The following is a 23,644-nucleotide window of genomic DNA, read 5'->3' as shown; positions in this document are numbered from 1 at the left end:
TTCAGCTTTAGCCCGTGGCTCTAACATAAAGATGTCATTGTCGTGGGAGTGAGAGGTTGTATGTATATGTTAAGGTCTGAGTTGTTGAGTTTATGGCTTACTTAAATCACAGAATTTCCTTTCTTGTTGGTAAATCCATTTTTGGTCATTTGTTTTGAGCTCTGTTTTTCTAATAGGGAGCTGCTCAGTGTGCCTTAAAGCCGGTTTCTTTTTCTTATGTAAATACTGTAAAACAAAATAAGGGCTGGGATTCTTATAATTACTTGAGCCCCACCCCCCAGAAAAGAAAAAAAAAACTGTAATGCTTTGTTAGAAAAGCCTTTCTGTCCCAAAGTCCTAGCTTGTGCTGCTTCTCTGCTTTTCACAAAATAACTCTTTGGCACATTTCCTATGTATGCTTAGAGCAGCGTGTTTTTTTTTTTTTTTTTGGTTTTGGTTTTTTGTTTTTTGCGGTACTCGGGCCTCTCACTGTTGTGGCCTCTCCCGTTGCGGAGCACAGGCTCTGGATGTGCAGGCCCAGCGGCCATGACTCACGGGCCCAGCCACTCTGCGGCATGTGGGATCTTCCCGGACCGGGGCACGAACCTGTGTCCCCTGCATCGGCAGGCAGACTCTCAACCACTGCGCCACCAGGGAAGCCCTCAACGTGTTATTTTGGAAGAAAGTTTGGAAAACAGCATTTAGTCCCCAGGCTATGTCCCATCTGTGCGTGCATGACAAATTTAGGCTCTAGTTCATCAGTAAGTCTTTAAATTAGACAGTGGACATTAGAAGGCAGCGCTGCTGAGGCTGGTGAGAACAAGTACTGAAGTGCCCGTGGTGTCTTGACTATTACGAGACAGATTTTGGGTAGAGTCGCTGCATCTTCTAGTTGGCACTGAACACTGGAGAAGAGGGCCATTATGTGACCCTCCCGGCCTCTGTAATGTCACGTCCTCCTTACTACAATGTGTCCTTTATTAACACATCGCCCATTCCATTCCCAGGAACTGTAACCCTTTCCACTTTCTTCCCTCTCACCGCTCACCTGCAGCCTGGCTTCTGGACTTCTAAGGCCTGCCCAGGATAGGACTGATGATACAGCAAAAGGAAGCTGCATTTGGGGATTGTTAAGTTGTGCCACTTGTTACCATGCAGCTGGAAAGTGCTGCCCAATGGAGTGGGCAGAGAGCAAGGCCCCGGGCTCTGTATGAGTTCCTGTAGTCTGACAACTGCTCTAATTAATTTCTTCCTTCACTTGCTCACATAGCATGCGATGTTATGGAATTTTGTGTGAAGTATAGTGAAAGGGTCATGGTCTGGAAGCAACCTTTGGAAATCATCGAGTTTCACCAGTCCCCTCATTTTATGTGTACAAACCTTGTCACTGAGTGTGCAATTCCAGACCCTTGTTGCCCATTGCTTGTCTGTGAACTAGGAAGTATTTATGGCTCCTGTACTTGTTTTATGAAAAAATTATACCGCCCCCCGCCCCCAAGTTTAGGCAAGCCATTCTGGATGACTGCATGGAAATGCAGTCAGTGGTTCTAAAGCACACGTCTCTGCACAGTGTGTTAAAGAATGCTGTACTCTTATGAGTTCAGTAGAGATAGAAGAATGAGATTGTTGATAAAAATTAGTGCCTACCTTTGTCCTCTTATTGTGAGAAGAAAATATCTTAACTTGGTCGTAATATACTTTTAAAGATTGGGGAAGTTTTTCCGCTTTTACTTTTTATTTTACTTCCTTCCTATGCATAATTGATGCTGGACTAGGGCTCCCTGTATACCTAACCAGCACCCATACTCCACTCCCCTGAGCCCTAGTGTGCACACACATACACATGAACAGCAAACTCGATTTTGAAAAGCATCACAAATACCTCAAACCCTAGCTTTGTGGGGTAGGGGGAGAAAAAACAGGGTGGAGGGAGAGGAGTTCTGGACTATCTGGATGCCAGGGCTATGTGGTTCACCAAACAACAGAGGGTGGTCCAATAATAGTAAATAATAATAGTAGTCTGCCGACATAGCTCTAAGTACTCCACAAAACCACTGAAGCAGGTCTCTTATTTTCCCAATTATACAGCTGGAACAGAATCTGACTTGCCAGTGGCTGGAAAGTGGCAGTGGCAGGATTCGAACCCAGGCAGTCTGGTCCCAGAGTGCCTGATTTTAATCACTACAGCTCTTCCTCCACCATACTTAAGTAACTGGCACATGCCTAGACATGGGGTTTTTCATTTCACCGAATACCGAGCATGCTGTGTGCCAAGCACCATGCTGTGCACTGAAAGATAGAAAAGTACTACTTGGCTCCTGCCCCACAGCACACCTGCAGTCTGCTGGGGGAAGACAGGCATGCGACTGGCAGTCACAACACAGGTCAGTACGCATTAGCAAAGAGTGCTAGGAGAATGGAGGGAGGAAGGTGACCAGTTCTTTCCAGGACAGAGCAGCTAGGGATAAGGGAAGACTCTACAAAGGATGAGATATTTGGGTTGGGCCCCTAAGGGGAAAGCAGCTAATTCTGACAGATGGAAGAAGCTGGGGAAGGGCATGCCAGGTAGAGGGAACAAAGTGAGCAAAGGCAGATAGGCTTAAAGTTGCTTGGTTGGTTGAGATTCGGAGTGGGGGTGGTGGGTGGAGGGAGGAAACTGGGAAGTGCTGGATTGGGGCAAAATTGTTGAAGACTATTAATGCAACAGAAAGGAACTTTTGGACTTTATTTTCTATAATGGGGCTTCTGGCAACCAATCTGCAAAATTAATATTTGAGGAGGTCTATAAGTTTCCAGGGATACCTCAAACAAATGTAAAATTCCTCAAAGAATATGTAATATAGGAGAGCAGAGACATTAGGCTTGATAAAAAACAGGCCGCTTAATTTGCATGAGCAACAGCAGAGTGTTGGCTGTGCTCCCTGGTGACTCACACTGACTGCTCTCATGTACCCCAAAGATACTGGAGGCACAAGTAGAGGAGGTTTTTATCATCTATGTCTATGTAATTTATTTTGAAATAATTTCAAACTTAGAGCAAATTTATAAAAGAACTCTCATGCATCCTTCATCCAGATTCAGATTCCCCAGTGGTTAATATTTTGCCACATTTGCTGTCTTTTTGCATGTATATATGTGCTTGTGTGTGTGTGTGTGTATGTGTATAAAGACATGCATTTGTCATATCTCTTTAATCTCCTTCAATCTGAAACAGTTCTTAGCCTTTCCTTTCTTTGATGACCTTGACAGATTTAAAAAAAATATATATGGAATTTAAAAAAAAAAAAGTACTGATGAACCTAGTTTCAGGGCAGGAATAAAGATACAGACATAGAGGATAGACTTGAGGACACGGGGTGGGAGTGGGAAGCTGGGGCAAAGTGAGAGAGTGGCGTGGACCTATATACACCACCAAATGTTAAATAGATAGTGGGAAGCAGCCGCATAGCACAGGGAGATCAGCTTGGTGCTTTGCGATGACCTAGAGGGGTGGGATAGGGAGGGTGGGAGGGAGACTCAAGAGGGAGGGGATTTCTGTGTATTAATTTTATATCCTGCTGCTTTACCAAGTTCATTCATTAGCTCTAGTAGTTTTCTGGTAGCATCTTTAGGATTCTCTACGTATAATATCATGTCGTCTGCAAACAGTGACAGCTTTACTTCTTCTTTTCTGATTTGGATTCCTTTTATTTCTTTTTCTTCTCTGATTGCTGTGGCTAAAACTTCCAAAACTATGTTGAATAAGAGTGGTGAGAGTGGGCATCCTTGTCTTGTTCCTGATCTTAGTGGAAATGGTTTCAGTTTTTCACCACTGAGGACAATGTTGGCTGTGGGTTTGTCATATATGGCCTTTATTATGTTGAGGAAAGTTCCCTCTATGCCGACTTTCTGCAGGTTTTTTTTTATCATAAATGGGTGTTGAATTTTGTCTAAAGCTTTCTCTGCATCTATTGAGATGATCGTATGGTTTTTCTCCTTCAATTTGTTAATATGGTGTATCACATTGATTGATTTGCGTATATTGAAGAATCCTTGCATTCCTGGAATAAACCCAACTTGATCATGGTGTATGAATGGGAGAAAATATTTGCAAATGAAGCAACTGACAAAGGATTAATCTCCAAAATTTACAAGCAGCTCATGCAGCTCAGTAACAAAAAAACAACCCAATCCAAAAATGGGCAGAAGACCTAAATAGACATTTCTCCAAAGAAGATATACAGATTGCCAACAAACACATGAAAGAATGCTCAACATCATTAATCATTAGAGAAATGCATATCAAAACTACAATGAGATATCATCTCACACCAGTCAGAATGGCCATCATCAAAAAATCTAGAAACAATAAATGCTGGAGAGGGTGTGGAGAAAAGGGAACCCTCTTGCACTGTTGGTAGGAATGTAAATTGATACAGCCACTGTGGAGAATAGTATGGAGGTTCCTTAAAAAACTACAAATAGAACTACCATATGACCCAGCAATCCCACTACTGGGCATACACCCTGAGAAAACCATAATTCAAAAAGAGTCATGTACCACGATGTTCATTGCAGCTCTGTTTACAATAGCCAGGACATGGAAGCAAACTAAGTGTCCATCAACAGATGAATGGATAAAGAAGATGTGGCACATATATACAATGGAATATTACTCAGCCATAAAAAGAAACAAAACTGAGTTATTTGTAGTGAGGTGGATGGACCTAGAGTCTGTCATACAGAGTGAAGTAAGTCAGAAAGAGAAAAACAAATACCGTATGCTAACACATATATGGAATCTAAGAGACAAAAAAAAAAGGTCATGAAGTATCCAGGGGTAAGATGGGAGTAAAGACACAGACCTACTAGAGAATGGACTTGAGGATATGGGGAGGGGGAAGGGTAAGCTGTGACAAAGTGAGAGAGTGGCATGGACATATATACACTACCAAACGTAAGATATATAGCTAGTGGGAAGCAGCCGCATAGCACAGGGAGATCAGCTCGGTGCTTTGTGCCCACCTAGAGGGGTGGGATAGGGAGGGTGGGAGGGAGGGAGACGCAAGAGGGAAGAGATATGGGAACATATGTATATGTATAACTGATTCACTTTGTTATAAAGCAGAAACTAACACACCATTGTAAAGCAGTTATACTCCAATAAAGATGTTTAAAAAAAAAAAGAGGGAGGGGATATGTGGACTTATGTATGCATGTGGCTGATTCACTTTGTTGTACAACAGAAACTAACACAGTATTGTGAAGCAGTTATACTACAATAAAGATCTATTAAAAAAAAAATAAAATAAAAATAGAGACCTGGGAATTCCCTGGCGGTCCAGTGATGAGGACTCCGCGCTTCAACTGCCGGCGGCCTGGGTTCGATCCCTGGTCAGGGAGCTAAGATCCTACAAGCCACATGGTGCAGCCTAAAAAAAAAAGAGAGACCTGTCCTTCTGTAGGATGTCTTTCAGGTAGGATCCATGAACATTTCCAGATTCAGGCATGCCTTCCGGGTGGAAACCTAACAGAAATGAAACTGTGCTCTTCTCAGAATATGACCTCAGGGGCACGTGTTGGTAGCCTTGATCACCGGGTCCACGTGGTTCTTGGTCAGCTTTCTGCACCATACCATCACCATTTTTCTCTTTGTGATTGACACGTATCGTGTGGGAGGCGTTCTGAGGCCACAGCAATATCCTGCTCTTCAGTAGGAAATCTCTGCACACTAGACTTCGCAGCCGTTGATGATTCCTGCCTGAGTCAGCTACTGTTAATAATCGTTGTTAAATGGTGATTTTCTGTTTCCACGATTCTTTATTTATTGAACTATAAATTGGCACTGTATTATATATTTCTTACAGCATTATGGACTCACAGATACCTGATTTATTCAGTGGATTGAAATCTGCTGCTATCATTAATCATATTATTTTGGTGCCCAAATTATCCCAGATTTGGACAGTGGAACCTAAGAGAGTTTTGGAGCCAACTAGACCCCTGACACTTATTAAATAGCTCATCTGATGTGTGCTGACACTTGAGGTTAATAACTAGTAGGTAGCACCTGTTATCTGAGTTCTAAAGGTTGTGTGGACCTCAGGCAACAGGGGTCACCTGCAGCAAGATCCTTGTCAGGCAGGTAGACAGAGCACTCAGGTGACTAGAGGCAAGCCGATCTGAAGTTCAGCTTGTCAGAGACCATGTAGTAGGTAGAAGTCTTGAATTTTCAGAGTGTATTGCTTACATTCTCCCAGACCCTCTCCTTTGTCTTTAGCCTTCCCTTGGGTAACTCAGGCCCTGGTCAGCGTGGGCAGAGAAGTAGGGGCTGGGGCTGGGAGCACACTATGGGTTGGCAATAGCATGCCACCCATTCTTCCCTCTCTCCTCCACGAAGACACTTGCTGGCTGCCAGGGTCAACATTGTCTTTGCTACACAGAGATTTTCAGTGCCTGCTGTGCCCATTTGAGTTTCAAATATGGAGCAAGTTTGTGCTCTGCATCTCAACGTGCTAAATCAGAGCCTGCATTCCCTGAAATATCCTCTCTTCTTTCTTCCTGCCCTCACTCATGCCACCCCTGTTCCTCCCAGATTAGATTTATCATACTTCCCAAAAGGAAATCCCATCATTTTTCTCTGCAGTGAGTCATCCATTGGTTTAAAGAAAAATATTTTCTTTTTTATTAGCAGAATGAGGTCATAGATAGAGCCCCAGAGGATGAGTACAAAGACTGATTCCTGTCTCTAGCTCTGCCGAGAGGAGCTGAGATTTGTCAGGCCTTCTCAGTTTCCTCTTAAATAGTTTAGGAGGGAAGATGTGGGCCACAGGCTGCCGCCAAATGCAGGCAGGCTCTAAGTTCTGGTGGTTTTAACACTATGGCTAACACTTATCTAGTTGAGTAAGTAAAACTCACACAGTGCAAAGGAATTTGTAATACCACAAGAAAAATTCACAGGGACTTGAACAGTCCATGGAAAACCTAATGGAGGCCGCCGAAGAGAATTTTAATGCATACTCTAGCATCTAGCCAGATCAGCCTTGCTAAGATGCAAATCTCATCATTTCACTCCCGTGTTTAGACCCTTCAGCAGCTACCTGATGCGCCTGAGAACCACAGACCTGACTCCCAGGGCCCTGTGTGATTGGGGCTTGGTCCCTTCTCTGCCTCGGTTCGTCTTTTCTTTATCATGCAAAGCTCTTTTCAGTTCCTAAAAGTGGCAGGTTTCACATATGCTGTTTTCTCTGCCTAGAATTTCTGCCACCCCAGCCTCCCTGCCAAACACCCACCCACCCTTAGCCCAGTGGACTCCTCAAATACAGCACCCTGGCAGAACACTCCCTGCGCTCAGCCCAGGTGGGATCCCTGCTCTGCCCTGGCATAATCCTGTCTTCTACTCTCACAGCACTTTTCACAGTTGCTTTTATTTATGCATCCTTGGTCTGTCTCCTATAGTTCACAAGTTCTACCCAGGTAGGCTCTCTGTCCATTTTGATTTGCCCCTAGCAGTGTTTGCCACATGGTAGGTTCGTAATAAATAGTTACTGAATGAAAGAATAAATCCATCTTTCAGTCTGACAGTTTGCATCTTCCCTAGGTCAAATTCCCTCTCTGGGGTGTGGGAACAGGTAGACCTGGAATGTGGGACCAGTATGAAGAGGAGTAGTGACGGGAGACAGTGGAAGAATGTGCAGGTTAATGTCTGTGGGGACAGGTTACAAAAGCAGAGATAAGATCAGCTGTGAGAGGAAATCTGACTATTTAGGGGGAGAAGCCAGAAGGAGTTATGAAGAGTTTCGGATTATGAGAAAAAAACACATTATAACTTAGCCACGTCAACAAACCAAGCCTGTAAAATTGAGTTATGCTACGTACGACGTGTCAGTTGGCCTGGTATTTCGCATGAACTCTGGCATGCACTTTGCTTTTCTTCATGTTGTCATTTTATTTGAACAAAGCATTTGGGTAGCTGTTTAAAACAGCTGCAACCTGAAAAGAAGTCTAGGTGAAATCAGGTAGGTAGTATAAACTCCATGGAACAGGGATTCAGGCTTTATAGAACAGGCCCTAACATCTAATAGGTGCTCATCATTCGAATGAATGATTGGATGGATTTGTTAGCTAGGAGGGGAAAAGAGCAGATATAGGAATAACTCTTTGGTAAATGAAAAAGCAAGAAAAAGTCTCATCTGCCATACATTCTTGGAAAACAGAATGAGGAACACTTACATTGTTATCCTTTTCTTTGTGTGTTCTCTAACAAATGGTATTTCTCAATAGATTTGGTACGAGAAGCTCCTTGGGTCTCCGTCTTAACGCTGACAGTGTCATCAGGAGAGCTTTCCAGTTAAACCTGTCCAGAAGGACCTGTTCCACTTCACTGTCTTCTTCTTCCCCTGCTCCATGCCGGGAAATGTTGATTTGCTAGCTCAATTACTTTCATACTCTGAGTAACTTCATGAGAACTTCTCTCTCTTAAAGTTCATCTCTGAGCTGATCCTACTGCTTTTCTCTCCTGCCTCTCAGCCTTAGCTGATGTTGAATCTTTTTGACTGCTTCAGACAGCAGGACGCTTACCCTCTGCTGCTTTTAAGTATGGGAATCTGTGTTTAATTATGTGCTTCTAGGGGATTGACTCAGCTCTTAAGGCAAAAACTTCATGCTTCATGTGAGAGGGGGCAGTACGGTAATGGGAATTAGCAGAGTTCTTCAGTTTCAATAGTCAGGTAGACTATCTATCTGGTGAAGAAAAACACATAGTGTGTGGAAGTCTTGGCACATGGGTGCAATTATTTTTCACGGCACCATTAGTCAGTAATTGGGCCTAGAGTTTGCAGCAGTGAAACCAGAACAAAGAAGTCATTGTAGCCTAATTAATAGATAGAGTAATAATATCAAAGTTTTGTCCATTTAAAAGTTCACCGGGACACGTTATTTCAGAAACCTCCAGTGTTTTTTTGCTCATAGTAAAGAATGGCTCACTGTGATAGTGTATGTAGAAAAGTATTTAGTGGTTTCTGGCTCAGAAATGGCATTTTTATTACCCTGTCACTTAAGCATGATGGTGTGGTTCCACTGAGAAGAGGAAGACTTCGAGACCGCAGCTTACATGGCCAGATTCTCAATTGCTATATGTGAATTTTTACTCTGCTCACTGCCTTTAGCATAGGTACTGTCAGCCTCAACACCACAGTCTGCACTTAGTATCCACAGGGGATTGATTCCAGGACCCCTCAGGGATACCAAAATCCGTGGATGCTCAAGTCCCTTACATAAAATGACGTAGTACAGTTGACCCTCTGTATCTGTGGGTTCCACAGATAAAGAGGGCCCATTGTATTGACATTTTGGACTGGATAATTCTTTGTTGGGACAGGTAAGACCCTCCTGCGCATTGTAGGATGTTTAGCAGCATTCCTGGCGTCTACCTACTAGATGCCAGTAGCACCACTTCTTCTAGTTGTGGCAAGCAAAAATGTCTCCAGAATTTGCTAAATATCCCCTGGGGGCAAAATCACCCCCAGTTGAGAAACACTACTAGCAGGTTAGTACTCCCAGACTAGTTTCTTCTAATCTTCTACCTCCTGGCCAGTACATTACTTTTTATGTTTTCCCAAACCAAATATTTGGATATTAAGTTTACTTTCCTTGAAAAGTTAAAACCATATAATGCTTTATGAATCTGAATGAAATGACTTTTGAAATATCCATATCTCCATTGCACTTTATTAATGCAGAAAAATTGCAAGGAAAATTTCAAATTGTTCTTGAGTCTATACACTTGCCTTGTCACAGAGCACTAGTTTTACAGGTAGCAAACATATAAATAAAGAGTAGAATTAACCATCAGTTTGTTGATTTTAGCTTTTCTCTGAACACATGGGAATTTGGTCTGGACTTGGGGAGTTGTCTCTAGTTGGTGCTCTCACATTTGGTGTTTGGTTACCCCAAATTGCTAACTGTACAAACTGGGTTGGGGGAGAGAAGAGAGAAGAGGGGCTCTGACCCTTGGTGTCTAGGAAGTTGGTCGAACCAGAGATGATGGCAACCTGAGAAGCCAGGTGGACCACTGTTAGTAGAAGCCCATCCACTTAGCCTGGCACACAGATATAAATTCTGGTGGTTCCGCCTCTTCGCTTCACTTCTGCCTTGCCTTTTATTTATTTATTTTTCTATGCACTACCTACCCCCCTCCCACTAGACTGTGAGCCTTGTGAGAACAAGGGCCTTGTCTCCTTTGTTCATACTGTGTCCCCAGCTCCTACAATAATAGTACCTGGAAAATAGTAATAAGAGAGAGAGGTGTTACCAAAATTGTTTTTCTTTAATCAATATTGATTATAAATATAAGTTAAATATATGAATCATTTTTTTATTTGGTACTCACGTCACACTTGGGTACTATAACATTTTAACTGGTCCCCTTGAATTTAATCTCTTTCCCTATCTCAGTTTAATCCACACACAGCTATGAAGACCATCCTTGTTGAGCCTTTTAACCCCCTAGCACAGGGCCCAGTATGCAGTCTATCAGTGACTAAGTGGACGAGATTCCCCTGCTCCGGGACCCAGTGTGGTGTCCTCTTCTGTACTTGGTCACCCCCCTCTCTTCTAGCCTCGTCTTTCCTTGAGCTGCCTGGCTCTTCTCCACCACCTACCTCTCTTTCCATTTTACTCTGTCATCACTTACCTTGTCTTCAGAACTCATCTCCTGGTTAACTCCATTCTGTTTTGATCATTTATTCATACATCGTCAGATTGTGCTTATTGATAATATACCTTTGTAACTGACCTAACTTAGTGTTATGTTTAGGGTGTTTGGCATTTATCTCACAGCTAGACTGTACCTCATTTTATTTCTTATAAATCCTTCCTCCTACTCTTTCCATTGAATAGGACCATTTTCTGCACCCAATTAAGCTTTCAATAAATGCTATATAATGAAGGTAGAGGTGGTGCCAGGAGCAGTCTCTACCACTGGATTTCCAGACATTCAGAAAATTCTTGTAAACACCAGGGACAGCCCTCTGATTCCAGACTATTTCGTTAGAAGCTGTTACTTTCCGGATTCCAGTTGCAGATAACAGCCAGTGGTTTTTGGCTTTGTATAAGCAGGCATAGCTCTGTTCGTCCAAAAAGGCTTTTTAGGAAGTTAAGAGTCTCCTTTATAACCCATTCAGAGATTTTTTTTTTTTAACTGTTGTTTTTACACATCCTTAATTATTCTTGAATTTATCAAATTTTTTGTGATGAAAATGTTTTAATGTAACATCTCCCCCAGTTTATCATTAAACATTTTTCTTTTCAAGATCTGGTCTTAATTTTTTTTTTTTTTTTTTTTTTTGTGAGAGGGAGAAGACACTGAGGAGAGAGTACTGTATCCATTAGAGTTCAGTTTAGCTCTAAGTAACAGAGACCCCAAACATACAATAGCTAAACAAAATAAAAGTTTATCTTTCACATAAATGTGTAGAGGTAGGCTTTCCAGGAGTAGTGTAGTGCTCTGATCCACAAAGCTCTTAGAGACCCAGGTTCCTTCTAGCACCTTGTTCCTCCATTCCTAAGTATGATCTCATAGTCCAAGCTAGCAGTGCTATTGTTCCAGTCATCACATCTGCATTCCAGGCCACAGGATGGAGGAAGGAACAAAGAGAAAGGCTGTCAAAGAACAATTCCTGTGTCTTTTAGGGGAGGCTTTTGGGAGTTGCTACATGACATATCTGCTTATGGCCATACTAACAGCAAAGGAGGCTAGGGAAATATAGTGTTTATATTTGACCAACTGAACAAAGAGAGTCCTATTAGTGTAGAAGAACGAGGTAACACATACTGAGGAACATCTAGTTATCTTTGCTATGGCTGCCCCATACATCCCTCTGTCAAATGAACTTTCTTGGAGTTTATTTCAATACATTCCTCTTGCTTCAAAACAGTGACTTCTTGTAATCATATTTTTTTAGAAGATAAATGCCTATGTGTTGTAAAAATTTGTAAGAGCAACGTTAAAATCACCATGATTCCACAACCTAAAGATAATCACTGAAACAACATCATGTAAGAAATGTCCTTAACACTAATATAGAACAAGCAACTTCAGAGTACAAAGTGTTTAGATGTTTTTCTAAACCTTTCTAAAGGTTCTCTGCTATACTGTATATGCAGTTATTCCTTCAGTAAACATTATAAAACATCTTAGTCCCCAGCATCTTGTTAATTCATGTGTGTGGTTGGAAGGGAGAGCAAAGAAAGAACTTTTAAAAATTAAATTTGTTGCTCTCAAGATACTTACAGTCTAGTACTGAGAGACAAGACAAACATATATGAAAAAGTTGGTAAATCAATCAGGGCATATAAGTGCTGTATTTGTGTTAATGTATGTAAAGGTACACTAGAAAGCAGAAGATAAAATAATCATGACACTAGGTGTCTTTATTTAATGGTAGGATAATTTGTACCGTGGACAACTGTTTGGGAAAATGACACCTTGAGAATACATCATGCTTTTTAGTTGCTGGAGAATGAAATTTGGATTACAAGTCCTTAGAACAGTCTGATCAAGCTTAACGTGGTTAAATTCTAACCTCTCCTGATTCCCAGATTTAGAAGTCTGAAGTTCATTTAGAGATAATTCAGCATGACCTGTGCCTTTTGTGAACTTCAGAAATAACTAAAGATGGGCCAGTTGAATTTCGCTGAAAAATGGGATGTGCTTTTTTTTTTAAATCCTGACGTTAGTGCATTAAAAAAAAAAGTTTTTGAGGAGAAATCAATGAAAATTAACCTTTCCTAATGAAAATGCCTAAGTGGGAAAATTAACGATGTTAAAAAGACATACACAGAAAAACCTAAGCGCTATACCAAAATACTAACAATTGCCACTAGATGGTGAGATATGAGTGACTTTTTTTACTTTAGATGGCCCGTACATAACATTCTTTTTTTGTATTCCTCATCGCGTTCTTTTTTTTTTGTAGTATAATTGCTTTACAATATTGTAGTAGTGTACAATATTATATATAGGTGTAACAGCATAGTGATTTTTTTTAACAAGCGAAGTGGTTTTCAAAAAGTTATTTTATTTTATTTATTTTCTAAGAAACCTTCACTCGTGGCAAAGGCACAGTGGAGATGACTGTTAAAGGATAACTCCTTGATCCCTGTCCTGAGCCGAGCGCTGGGAAGCTTTCCGCCCGCCCGCTCTGGAACCCATGCCGCGGCGGGTGCTCTCGGAACCCACAGAGAACAGTGGGGCCCATTGTGCCTCCGGCTTCCTCAGGTGGCCCAGGGCCGAGGCCGCCGGTTTCCACACCAGAACACACACTCTTTCATGAAGAAGGGACCTGTGCGGCAAAGACAGAGCCTCTCTGTGGAGACATTGAAACTGCTGGCTTTCTTTTGACTCCTGGCAAAACTGGTCAGAAGAACACACGTTTTCAAAAGCTCCGGGCTTCCTGTTTGCATTCAGAAAGCGGGGGCCGCCGAGTAGCTGAGGGCGCCCGGGGGTGGGGTCGGCGAGCCGCTGCGACCTCATTGGTGAGGACCCGGCCTATGGCGTGTGCGCCCGGCCCGCCGGCCGAGTTCCCCCAGTGTCCACCCTCCTGCGCTGACGGGGTGGAGAGCCTGGGCCCCCGAGCTGGAGTGCGGGCGGCGGGCCGGCGGGAGCGCAGCGGGCGCCCGGTAGGTGTGCGGCCAGCGGGCGGGGGACAGGGCCTCCCCCGGGGCGCAGTCCCCGCCGGCCCGGGAGCGGGGCGGGCGGCAGCGGGCACCCGGCCGGGAGGGTCTAGGCCGGCCCAGCTTAGAATCAACGCGTGCCGTGAGATCTGTCTGACACCCAAGCCTGCCGTTTTTCTTTGCTGATGGAATTTCAGACAGCACTGGAAACAGGTCTGGCTGCATACTTTGAGTGAGCATGTTGTCCTTTGTGGAGTTAAAAAGGAAAGAAGACACGTTCTGTTAGCCTGAGCACAAGTTTCCGGGCGCAGAGCTCCCCATCAGCTTACCCTTCCTTAGGCTAGAAAATGATTGGTGTTGAACACCTCTTTCAAATAGAATCCTTTTTCCACGTGGTTTAAAACTGAAATCTAATGGCCAGATTCTAACAGCCAGAACAATTTAATGTTGTTTTAAATGAGGACACGAAGAGAACATAACCTTTTTATTCCTCTGCTTGGCATTTTTCTTTTCTGTACTTTTCTTTCCAGCGATTCAGAGGGAAGCGGGGGAGTGGAGGTAAAAGGTTTACTCAGAGCTTTCACACTGTCGGGTGTCACATTCAGCACTGTCAAGGGTGGGAATTTGGACTGCTGAGTCTAAATTGCTGGAAGTACCTGGACCTTGACAGCAGTTAGGTGGGCTTTTACACCCAAGGAGAGGGGCAGGGGTACAGATGGCTTGCATTTTTACTCATCACTTTGGGATCCTTCCCATAGTTCTCAAATGCAGATCTTGGTATTATGACTCTAGGAAAACACATTACTTAATCCTGCAATTTAAACAAAAATGGCCTTGGTTTTCAGTTTGAAATGCATAGCTCAGGTCAGCAGCAAGGTCTGTGCCTTGAAAGATTCCTGTTTCCTTTTCTAAATGGTTTAGCCAGCAGTAGCATTTATCAAATGCCACATGATCCAGTGTTTGGAGTATAGGTTTGTCCTTATTTTCATTCTCCTTTGCATCTGTTTGGATCCATCACAAATGCAAAACAAGGTATTCTTGGAATAGTGAATGTTTTGTCCAAAAGAAGTCAAAGAGGAAAACACGTTTGGGGTTTGGTTTTTTTTAAATGGGAAGACACATAACATAGGTGAAGTGAAGTCTGTCCTCCAACTGTTCTTGCCCCCATGCTGCTGGAGTTAATCACTCAGTGTCCCCTGTGTCCCCGCTTTCTCTGCAAGGAAGGTGTCAAGGCAAATTGTGACCTTGTGGGGGTGGTCAGGCACTGGGGTACGCTGGCCGCCAGTTAGAAAGGCTGTATGGTCTGCAAAAGAGTAGTAGGTGGGAGAACTCAGGTCCAGGCTTCCTGGATCTGAACTGACTTGGTCTGTTACTTTAAGACTTCTCACTTTTTGTGCCTCAGAGTACACTTTATAAAATAGGCGTCATAACGACTGCTGTCTATACTTCAAAGGGACTGTAGACGGCAAAAGAAATGATCAACTTGAAAGTGCTTTCCAGTCTTTTTAATGCGTTCTTTTTTAAAAAATCAAGTATTTAGTAAGGACTTACTGTGTGCTTGGCTCTTAAAAATCATTTTCTCATTACATTCTTTTAACAACCTTATGATTTAAATACTTGTCTGCATTTTTACTCAGGGGGAAACTGAAGTTCTGAGAAGTTGGTTAACTCTCTCACCCAGTTGATAAGCTGTAGATTCAGGGTTAGAGCATGGATTTGTCAACTCTTAAATCATACTAGCTTACCACACTGCAACATACGACAAATGTTAGTTTTTGCCATGATGGGTATTACGTGGCGTTATAATAGTTTCTTCCTTCTCTCTTAGGAAAAGCGGATGATGTTCTGAATGGAGATCATGACAGGGGACAAAAAGGTCCTTATTTTGTGGAGACCCCCTATGGTTATCAGCTAGACTTAGATTTCCTCAAATACGTAGATGACATACAGAAAGGAAACACCATCAAGAAAGTGAACATCCAGAAGAGGCGGAAGCCATCTGTGCCACGCCCAGAAACCAGGGCCGCACCTGGCCATCAAGGTGTGTGGACTTCCACCGAGTCCCTCTCGTCCTCCAGCAGTGATGGCAACAAGCAGTTAGCCCAAAGTGAAGTTACATCAGCTCCAGTCCCAAGGCCACCTGCCCCTCTGGAGACCTCACCCACTTTTCTTACCATCCCAGAAAGCCGACAGCTGCCACCACCATCCCCGCAACTCCCAAAGCACAACCTTCATGTCACCAAGACACTGATGGAGACCCGGAGAAGACTCGAACAGGAGAGAGTCACCATGCAGGTGGCACCTGGTGAGTTCCGAAGGCCCAGGCTGGCCAGTTTTGGAGGCGCGGGCTCCACGAGCTCCCTCTCCTCATTTATGGGTTCTGGAAACCACAATCCCGCCCTGCAGCAGCATCAGAATGGATACCAAGGCAACGGGGATTATGGTGGCTATGCCCCAGCTGCTGCCACCGCCTCTTCCATGGGGAGTTCCATCCGCCACAGCCCTCTGAGCTCAGGGATCTCCACTCCGGTGACCAACGTGAGCCCCATGCACCTGCAGCACATCCGTGAGCAGATGGCCATTGCCCTGAAACGCCTGAAAGAGCTAGAAGAGCAGGTGCGAACCATCCCTGTGCTCCAGGTGAAGATCTCTGTCTTGCAAGAGGAGAAAAGGCAGTTGGCTTCACAGCTGAAAGACCACAGAGCTGCATCCCAGAACGATGTCTGTGGTGTGAGAAAGAGGTCCTACAGTGCTGGGAGCGCATCCCAGCTGGAACACCTCTCCAGGACCCAGAGAAGTGGCGGGGAATTATACATTGACTATGAGGAGGGAGAAATGGAGGGGGCGGAGCAGAGCACCCAGAGGATAAAGGAATTCCGGCAGCTCACAGCAGACATGCAGGCCCTGGAGCAGAAGATCCAGGACAGCAGCTGTGAGGCCTCCTCAGAGCTCAGGGAGAACGGGCAGTGTCGGCCTCGAGAGTGCCAGTCTGTGGCTGTGGGTGCTGATGAGAACATGGACAGCATTGTCGTGCACCACAGGGGCGCCAGGTCCTGTAAGGATGTTGCTGTAGGCACGGTCACCGCGACGAGGAATTCTGGGGTCAGCGTGACAGAAGCCATGCTTGGAGTGACTACCGAAGCTGACAAAGAAATTGAGCTGCAACAGCAGACCATAGAAGCCTTAAAGGAAAAGATCTATCGCCTGGAAGTACAGCTTAAAGAAACCACCCATGACCGGGAGATGACTAAACTCAAGCAAGAGCTGCAAGCTGCTGGCTCGAGAAAAAAAGTTGACAAAGCTATGATGGCCCAGCCGCTTGTTTTCAGCAAGGTGGTGGAGGCAGTGATACCCACAAGAGACCAAATAGCTGGCAGTCACGTGGACGTGGTTGACACCTGTGTTGGGACCTGTGTGCAGACAAATAGCGTAGGCATCTCCTGCCAGCCCGATCGTGAGAATAAAATGGTGGGGCCTGAGCTGCCCATGAATTGGTGGATTGTTAAGGAAAGGGTGGAAATGCATGACCGATGTACTGGGCGGTCTGTGGGGACGTGTGACAAGAGCGTGGGTGTGGACATCAGCGTCTGTGAAACAGGCAGCAACACGGAGGAGTCTGTGAGCGACCTGACACTCCTCAAGACCAACCTGAATCTCAAAGAAGTCCGCTCCATCGGCTGCGGAGATTGCTCTGTCGATGTGATCGTCCGCTCCCCAAGGGAGTGCATCTCCCGGAGTGTGAACACGGAGGCCGTCAGCCAGGTGGAAGCTGCTGTCATGGCAGTGCCTCGAACCACGAGCCAGCACAGCAGCACGGTTCTAGAACAGGTGTCCCAGTTCACCAACACCGAGACAGCTACCCTCACAGAGTCCTGCACCAACACTTCCCTCAGCACCATGGACAAGCACACCAGCACCCGGACTGTGGAGATGCGGACTGTGGCGGTCGGAGAAGGCCGCGTCAAGGACGTCAGCTCCGCTAAGATGCGGTCCGTCGGAGTTGGAACGGTGCTCTCCGGCGCCTCTGGGTTCGACAGGCCATCCTCTGTGAAGACCAAAGAGTCAGGCGTGGGGCACATCAGTATTAACGACAACTGTCTGGTTGGTCTGAAAATGAGGACCATAGCTTGTGGCCCTCCGCAGTTGACAGTGGGGCCGACCGGCAGCCGGAGGAGTGTAGGGGTTGGGGACGAGCCCGTAGGAGAGTTCGTGGAGAGCCCCCAGCCCCAGGCTCCGTCCAGAATGGTGACAGGCTTGGATCACTACATTGAGCGTGTCCAGAAGCTGCTGGCAGAGCAGCAGGCGCTGCTGGCTGAGAACTACAGTGAACTGGCAGAAGCTTTTGGGGAACCTCACTCACAGATTGGCTCCCTCAACTCCCAGCTCATCAACGCCTTATCGTCAATCAACTCTGTCGTGAAGTCTGCAAGCGCTGAAGAGCTGAGGCCTGACTTCGTGAAAACCAGCCTGGGTAAGGTCACAGGTAGGTGGGGCTCCTGAGGGTCCTGGGAGTGAGAGAGGATGGGGGACAGTGGAAATCCAGGAGGTAGGGATTTTTTTTTTTTTTTGCCTGGCGGAGCTATTTTTTGGAACCATGGAGAAAGCTTCAGAATGGTAATGGGTAGAATGAAAACCAAGAATCTAAATCCATAAGCAGCTCTGCTGATTCTCATTATCTGATAGTTTCATTAAGGCTAGAAGAAGAAAAGCATACTAGTGTTGGCTGGCTTAGGGGCTGTCTTGGGGGGCTGCTGGTTTGCTAGATGCCTTTCCGTTATGTACTTGCTCATTTTATACAGGATGGCCTGAAAAAGAGTCCTGCCCTGTTTGTATCCGCAATTACCAGTGTATGATCAATGAAAAAATACTGGTATGAAGTGTTTTTAATTAAAACTTTTTATGAGGGGACAGAGATTCCATTAATTCATGTATCATTTCAACAAATAATGATTACATACCTGCTTTGTTTCAAACATAGGCCCTTGTTTTCATGGTGCTTACATTTCCAGTTGGGGGCACAGGCAATAAACAATATACCTAAATATGTCAGGAGGTGGTACGTGCTATGAAGGAAGGAACTCCACTTAGAGAAACAGTGAGTGGTGGCGGAGAGGTGAGGGCAGTTGGAGATGGCGTGGTCCAGGAAGGCCTCTCTGACAAGGAGCCCCTGAGCCAGAACCCTGAGACAAGGGAGGCCTTTCCCACTGTTCATTTTGTTAGGTGCTTACATTTTTGTCTTTCTCATACTTTCCCTTATTCATTGGGATTCCTGCTCACCCCGGCTTTTCTTTTTTCTTTTAATAAATTTATTTATTTATTTTTCGGTGCATTGGGTCTTCTTTGCTGAGCGTGGGCTTTCTCTAGTTGCGGCGAGCGGGGGCTGCTCTTTGTTGTGGTGCGTGGGCTTCTCGTTGCGGTGGCTTCTCGTGTTGTGCAGCACAGGCTCTAGGTGTGCGGGCTTCGGTAGTTGTGGCACGTGAGCTTCAGTAGTCGTGGCTCACGGGTTCTAGAGTGCAGGCTCAGTAGTTGTGGCACATGGGCCTAGTTGCTTCGCGGCATGTGGGGTCTTCCCGGACCATGGCTCGAATCCGTGTCCCCTGCATTGACAGGTGGATTCTTAACTACTGCGCCACCAGGGAAGGTCCTGGTTCTTCTTTAAATTGAAGCTAATAATGGAGAAATTACCCTGGGAGATTTGGTGACATGCTATTTCCCTGTGAGCCTCACTAAAATAAGTTCCCCTGTTGTCAGTTGCATGTGGTTCTAATTGTACATATTATCATCCTACCACTGGGTTCCATTCCTGGCTCTCGAGCTGTCACAAAGCAGCATGACCTGGGGAAGGAAAGTCATCCTTCTTTATACTTCCTTGTGAAATGGGCAGTCAAAGGGCATCCATCCTGTAAGGTTGTCAGTGTGTTCATCACTGGCCCCCAATGAGCACAGGGTGGCCTTTGTCGTCCTGGGGGTGGTGCTGCTAGCACGTCCAGTGTGGTTTCTTTCGTTGATGTGCCAAAGTGTAGCTGAGGTTTGGGAAGTACTAAAGAAACACACTCTCTCCTCTGGCCCAGTGCTACACATAAAATGAATTAAAGTGCTTCAAATGATTGGTGTAGTGTGCATTAAATTTAATTTTATGTGGAAACGTGCAGTAGAGACTTAAATGTAACTTAATAAACAAAAAGTTCAAATTCTTTGTTTTCCCTCTATAACCAAAAGAGCAATGGTTAAAATAGACTGAAATAGATTATTTTTATATCTTCTGAGGTTTCACCTCCAAACCTGAATTAGTTTTTAGTAGCTGTGCTGTGGACCAGATAGCTTATTGTGGAAGAAAATTGAACATGACAGTGACAGCTGATGTATGACAGATTTTTGCCTTTTGGAGTTAAAGGAGTCTAATAAGTGTACAGGGAGTCATTTTAGAGTCAAGAGATTAAAATGATGTTTGAACCGAAGCAAGGTCTTAAGTAACTAATAATATGTCTGTTTCTACTTCTTTTTAAAAATCATGATGTCAGATGTTGAAGTCAAAATGAAACTCTTAAATACCTCCAGACACACATGGTACAGTGCATCATCCGTTGTAAGAGCATTTTCCTGCCAGCCTTCCTCCCTCCTTCTGAAACTGGGGTTTCTATTTCACATTCCTGCCAAAAATATTCAGGTGAATCGTTGGGGTAATCTGCCTGGCACCCAGAGCATCAAGACCCAGGGAGGATGTTTTGTCTGGCTGTGTTACAGTGTTTTTTGGTCTATTTCCAGTCACACTGACATTGCAGACATCACTATTTTGATCTGACCCTACACATGTACACCCGATTAATCAGCTAAAATGCAGGAGACCTACAACATTTGTGAACAAAAGTATAAATATTCTTCATAGAACTTACTCGATCATAGGGGCAGCTCCCTCTCAGAGCATGCAAGAACAACTTTAAATTATTGCTATAATTCCCATCACATTTGTATTTTGCTTTAAAGTTCTAACGAAGGAATTAGGTTAGGAACTCAATCCAGAGAATTACATTTTTGTTATCTCGTGTGTGTTGTATGGGCTGGAAATAAAAGCAGTTCAGTGTAGTAAAGATCTCAACATCGATAGGCTGTGAAGAGTGAAGGTGTGTCAAACGTACTCCAGCTTATTGTTCACACCGAACACTACAGAATATTGCTCACATACAGTCTAGAATACGTTTCTTGACCTTGGGGAAGATGGCGGAAGAGTAAGATGCAGAGATCACCTTCCTCCCCACAGATACACTAGAATACATTTCTGTGCCAAAAGGAAAATGGAGTATAGAAAGGTAGTCATCTCAAACTTTCTTCCCCAAATCAAATGATAAGAAGTTTGAGTTTGACATCACCAAAAAGAGCATATAAATGATCACTTATGTGAACCTAGTACTTTAGTTTAAAGAATTTAAGTTTGGGCTCCAAAGCCAGGTATTCTGGGTTCGAATTCCTTCTCGGCACTAGGACAGGTTGTCTTTGTTCCCCTACAGGGTTGAAATGAAGATTTAGTGTTGTCAGTGTGAGTAAAGCATTTGGGATAGTCTGCACCACAGAGGATAAATGCTGGCTCTCATTGCTGTTAACTGTTTTCTGTACTTCCAGAAATGGAAATGTAGATCTAGAACAAATTGCCAAACAAATGCGCTACAAATAGTCTTTTGTGTTTAATGCAAATTATTGTCTTCGTAATTCTGGCTGGCCATCGCCTTCCCCCACCCTCCAATGGTTACACCTCCCCAGCTAACAATTGTATCAAGACAAAGATATCAATAACAATGGGAAAACACAAAATGAGTAGAATAAATTTTCAATTCAGATTCTTTCAGAATCTATGTCAAAGCTCAAAATGAAGCCTAAAATTAAGTTAGGTGTATATTAGTACCAAACCCAGAGAATTCTCTTCAGTTTTCCTAGCGTTGAAGATTTGAGGGTATTGCTTTTTAGTATGCAAAAGAGCATTATTTTTATCAGCAAAATAATAATGCCTAACACTCCTATTCAGTTTCTTGAAGTTATAACTGGAGTATGTGCTCATAACACATTAACAGTTCAGAAGAGCATAAAATACTGAGAGCCTCCCACATGCTCTCATGGGGTAACCCCTTGTGTGTTTGGTGTGTACAAGTGTGCAGGTCTGTATTTTAGACACATTCTGTTTTGACAGCATTTGAATCGTACATATTCTCCTATGTTATTTTTCACGTGAAACATCACAAACAGTTTTTCAGGATTTAAGAGACAATGCCACAGTTTTGATGCAGCTGGAATTTGGTGGTAATCAAAGATGATCTGTAAAGTACTTTTAATTACTAGTAGTATGAGTTTCATGTATTTAATATTTTCTTTCATGGAATTAAAAGGTTAAGAGGAAATAAGTTTCTCAGAAACCTCAGGGAAAAAAATGTTTATTCTTTCTGTAAATCAGTTGGATTGTTTTGGTTTGAGGAGTGGGTTACTTTTTTTTTTCCTTTTCCTTTTTCCCTCTGGAGAGGGGAAGAGGAGAGAGAAAATTCTAGACAAATGACTTGTAGTTACAAATACTTGAAAAATATGTAACTGTCTCTGAGCAAATAACAAACAGAACTATCTATAACAGTGGAACTTAACTGCCTGCCACATGATTTATAGAAAATTCATCTCTCATACCGGAATAAAAGAACTGCTTTTTAAATCAGCTTCCATATTTGCACTCTTAGTTATCTTGGGCTTGCTAAAAAAATGTATGAACTTGAAGTCATTCCCATAACTGTGAAAGCAATTTTGTAGACAGAGATCTGAGCCAAAGCAAAAGCAGGGAAAATTAAGTCATTACAAAATACCATTTCTAGTTAGTTTTCTTAGTTCAAATCATATACCATTTACTTGTCCCAGTACCTTTCTTTAAAATCACAATTTTCTTTTAGTAAATGCTACAAGCATTGAATAATCCAAACCAAATGTTTCTGGAACCCTGCGGTGTGTGGTAGCATGATGTGAAAGTCCATTGACCCGGAGGTCAGAGGGCTGACATCTCGTTCTGCTGCCCAAGAACTTGGAATAACACTTTAGGGGCGTTTGGGCTGCCGTGTCCTCCTGTGTCATGAGAGGGTAGGATTAGATTTTTCTTGCTTGGTCCCTTTCAGCAGAATTATTCTGTAAAAGTAGCTCTTCACCAGGCTGCCCATCAGATTCATCTGAAGAACTTTTTTCCCCCAAATTCATGAGTTTTCTGCTGCAACCCACTGCTACCACCAGCCACTCAGTAGGCACACTTGGGCCCTATTTCAGGGAAATACTGTTGGAATAAACAGCCTTAAAGGGAGTCTTATTAATCTGGGCTCCATAGCTTCATGAATAGTTTTGTGTTTGGAATTTTTGTGAAGAAAGTGTATGATTTTTTTTTTAACTTTTTTTTTTTTTTTTTTGCGGTTTTTGGGCCTCTCACTGTCATGGCCTCTCCCGCTGCGGAGCACAGGCTCCAGACGCGCAGGCTCAGCGGCCACGGCTCACGGGGCCAACCGCTCCGCGGCATGTGGGATCCTCCCGGACCGGGGCACAAACCCGCGTCCCCTGCCTCGGCAGGCGGACCCTCAACCACTGCGCCACCAGGGAAGCCCCAAAAGTGCATGATTTTTATCAGATTCCCAGAAGGGATAGTTGACCCTCAGAGACTGAAATTACAGATCTAGGACATCTGTTACAGACCTTGGTTAAAAGCACTTCAGCCCTGAGGAAAATCTTTTACAACGATTTAAAATCCACCACCTTTGTGAGCCCTTCAGTTGACACTTGTTTGAAAATCTTCTTCTTTTAAACTGATGCTTTATCGTTTTAAATGGGTATTAGTGAAATGTATGCACTCTGGAAAAAGATGCATGTTTACTTTGACACTTCTACTCTGAATGAATCTGTAAAGTATATAGTTTGTTTCTGGCTAACGCATGGAGATTGGTGTTTTTTAAGAACAGAAATGGCTTTAAGTTCCTGGATGTCCAGTCATAAACGATGAAAGAATTGT

General features: G+C 43.9%; 1 protein-coding gene across 6 annotated transcripts in view; it reads left to right on the top strand.

Annotated features, from left to right (window-relative positions):
* KANK1 (KN motif and ankyrin repeat domains 1) overlaps positions 1–23,644 on the top strand; it is a 120,170-nt gene that overhangs the window by 76,615 nt on the left and 19,911 nt on the right. For 5 of the 6 annotated variants that reach the window (XR_016393561.1, XM_022573570.3, XM_089913263.1 and 2 more), the window contains one exon: positions 15,461–18,115. Coding sequence is in view for 5 of the 6 variants with exons in the window: in XM_022573570.3 (XP_022429278.3) it covers positions 15,461–18,115 (2,655 nt within the window). In the remaining variant the exon portion in view is untranslated. The remainder of the gene's footprint in view (positions 1–15,460; positions 18,116–23,644) is intronic. The other variant, XM_089913264.1, reaches the window with a different exon arrangement.

Source organism: Delphinapterus leucas, chromosome 6 (assembly GCF_059928025.1).
Source record: "Delphinapterus leucas isolate spDelLeu-1000000601 "Yukka" chromosome 6, BTC_Dleu_Yukka2, whole genome shotgun sequence".
Lineage (NCBI taxonomy): Eukaryota > Metazoa > Chordata > Mammalia > Artiodactyla > Monodontidae > Delphinapterus > Delphinapterus leucas.
The sequence above is the reverse complement of the archived record's forward strand: the minus strand, read 5'-3'. Positions and strand labels throughout refer to the sequence as shown.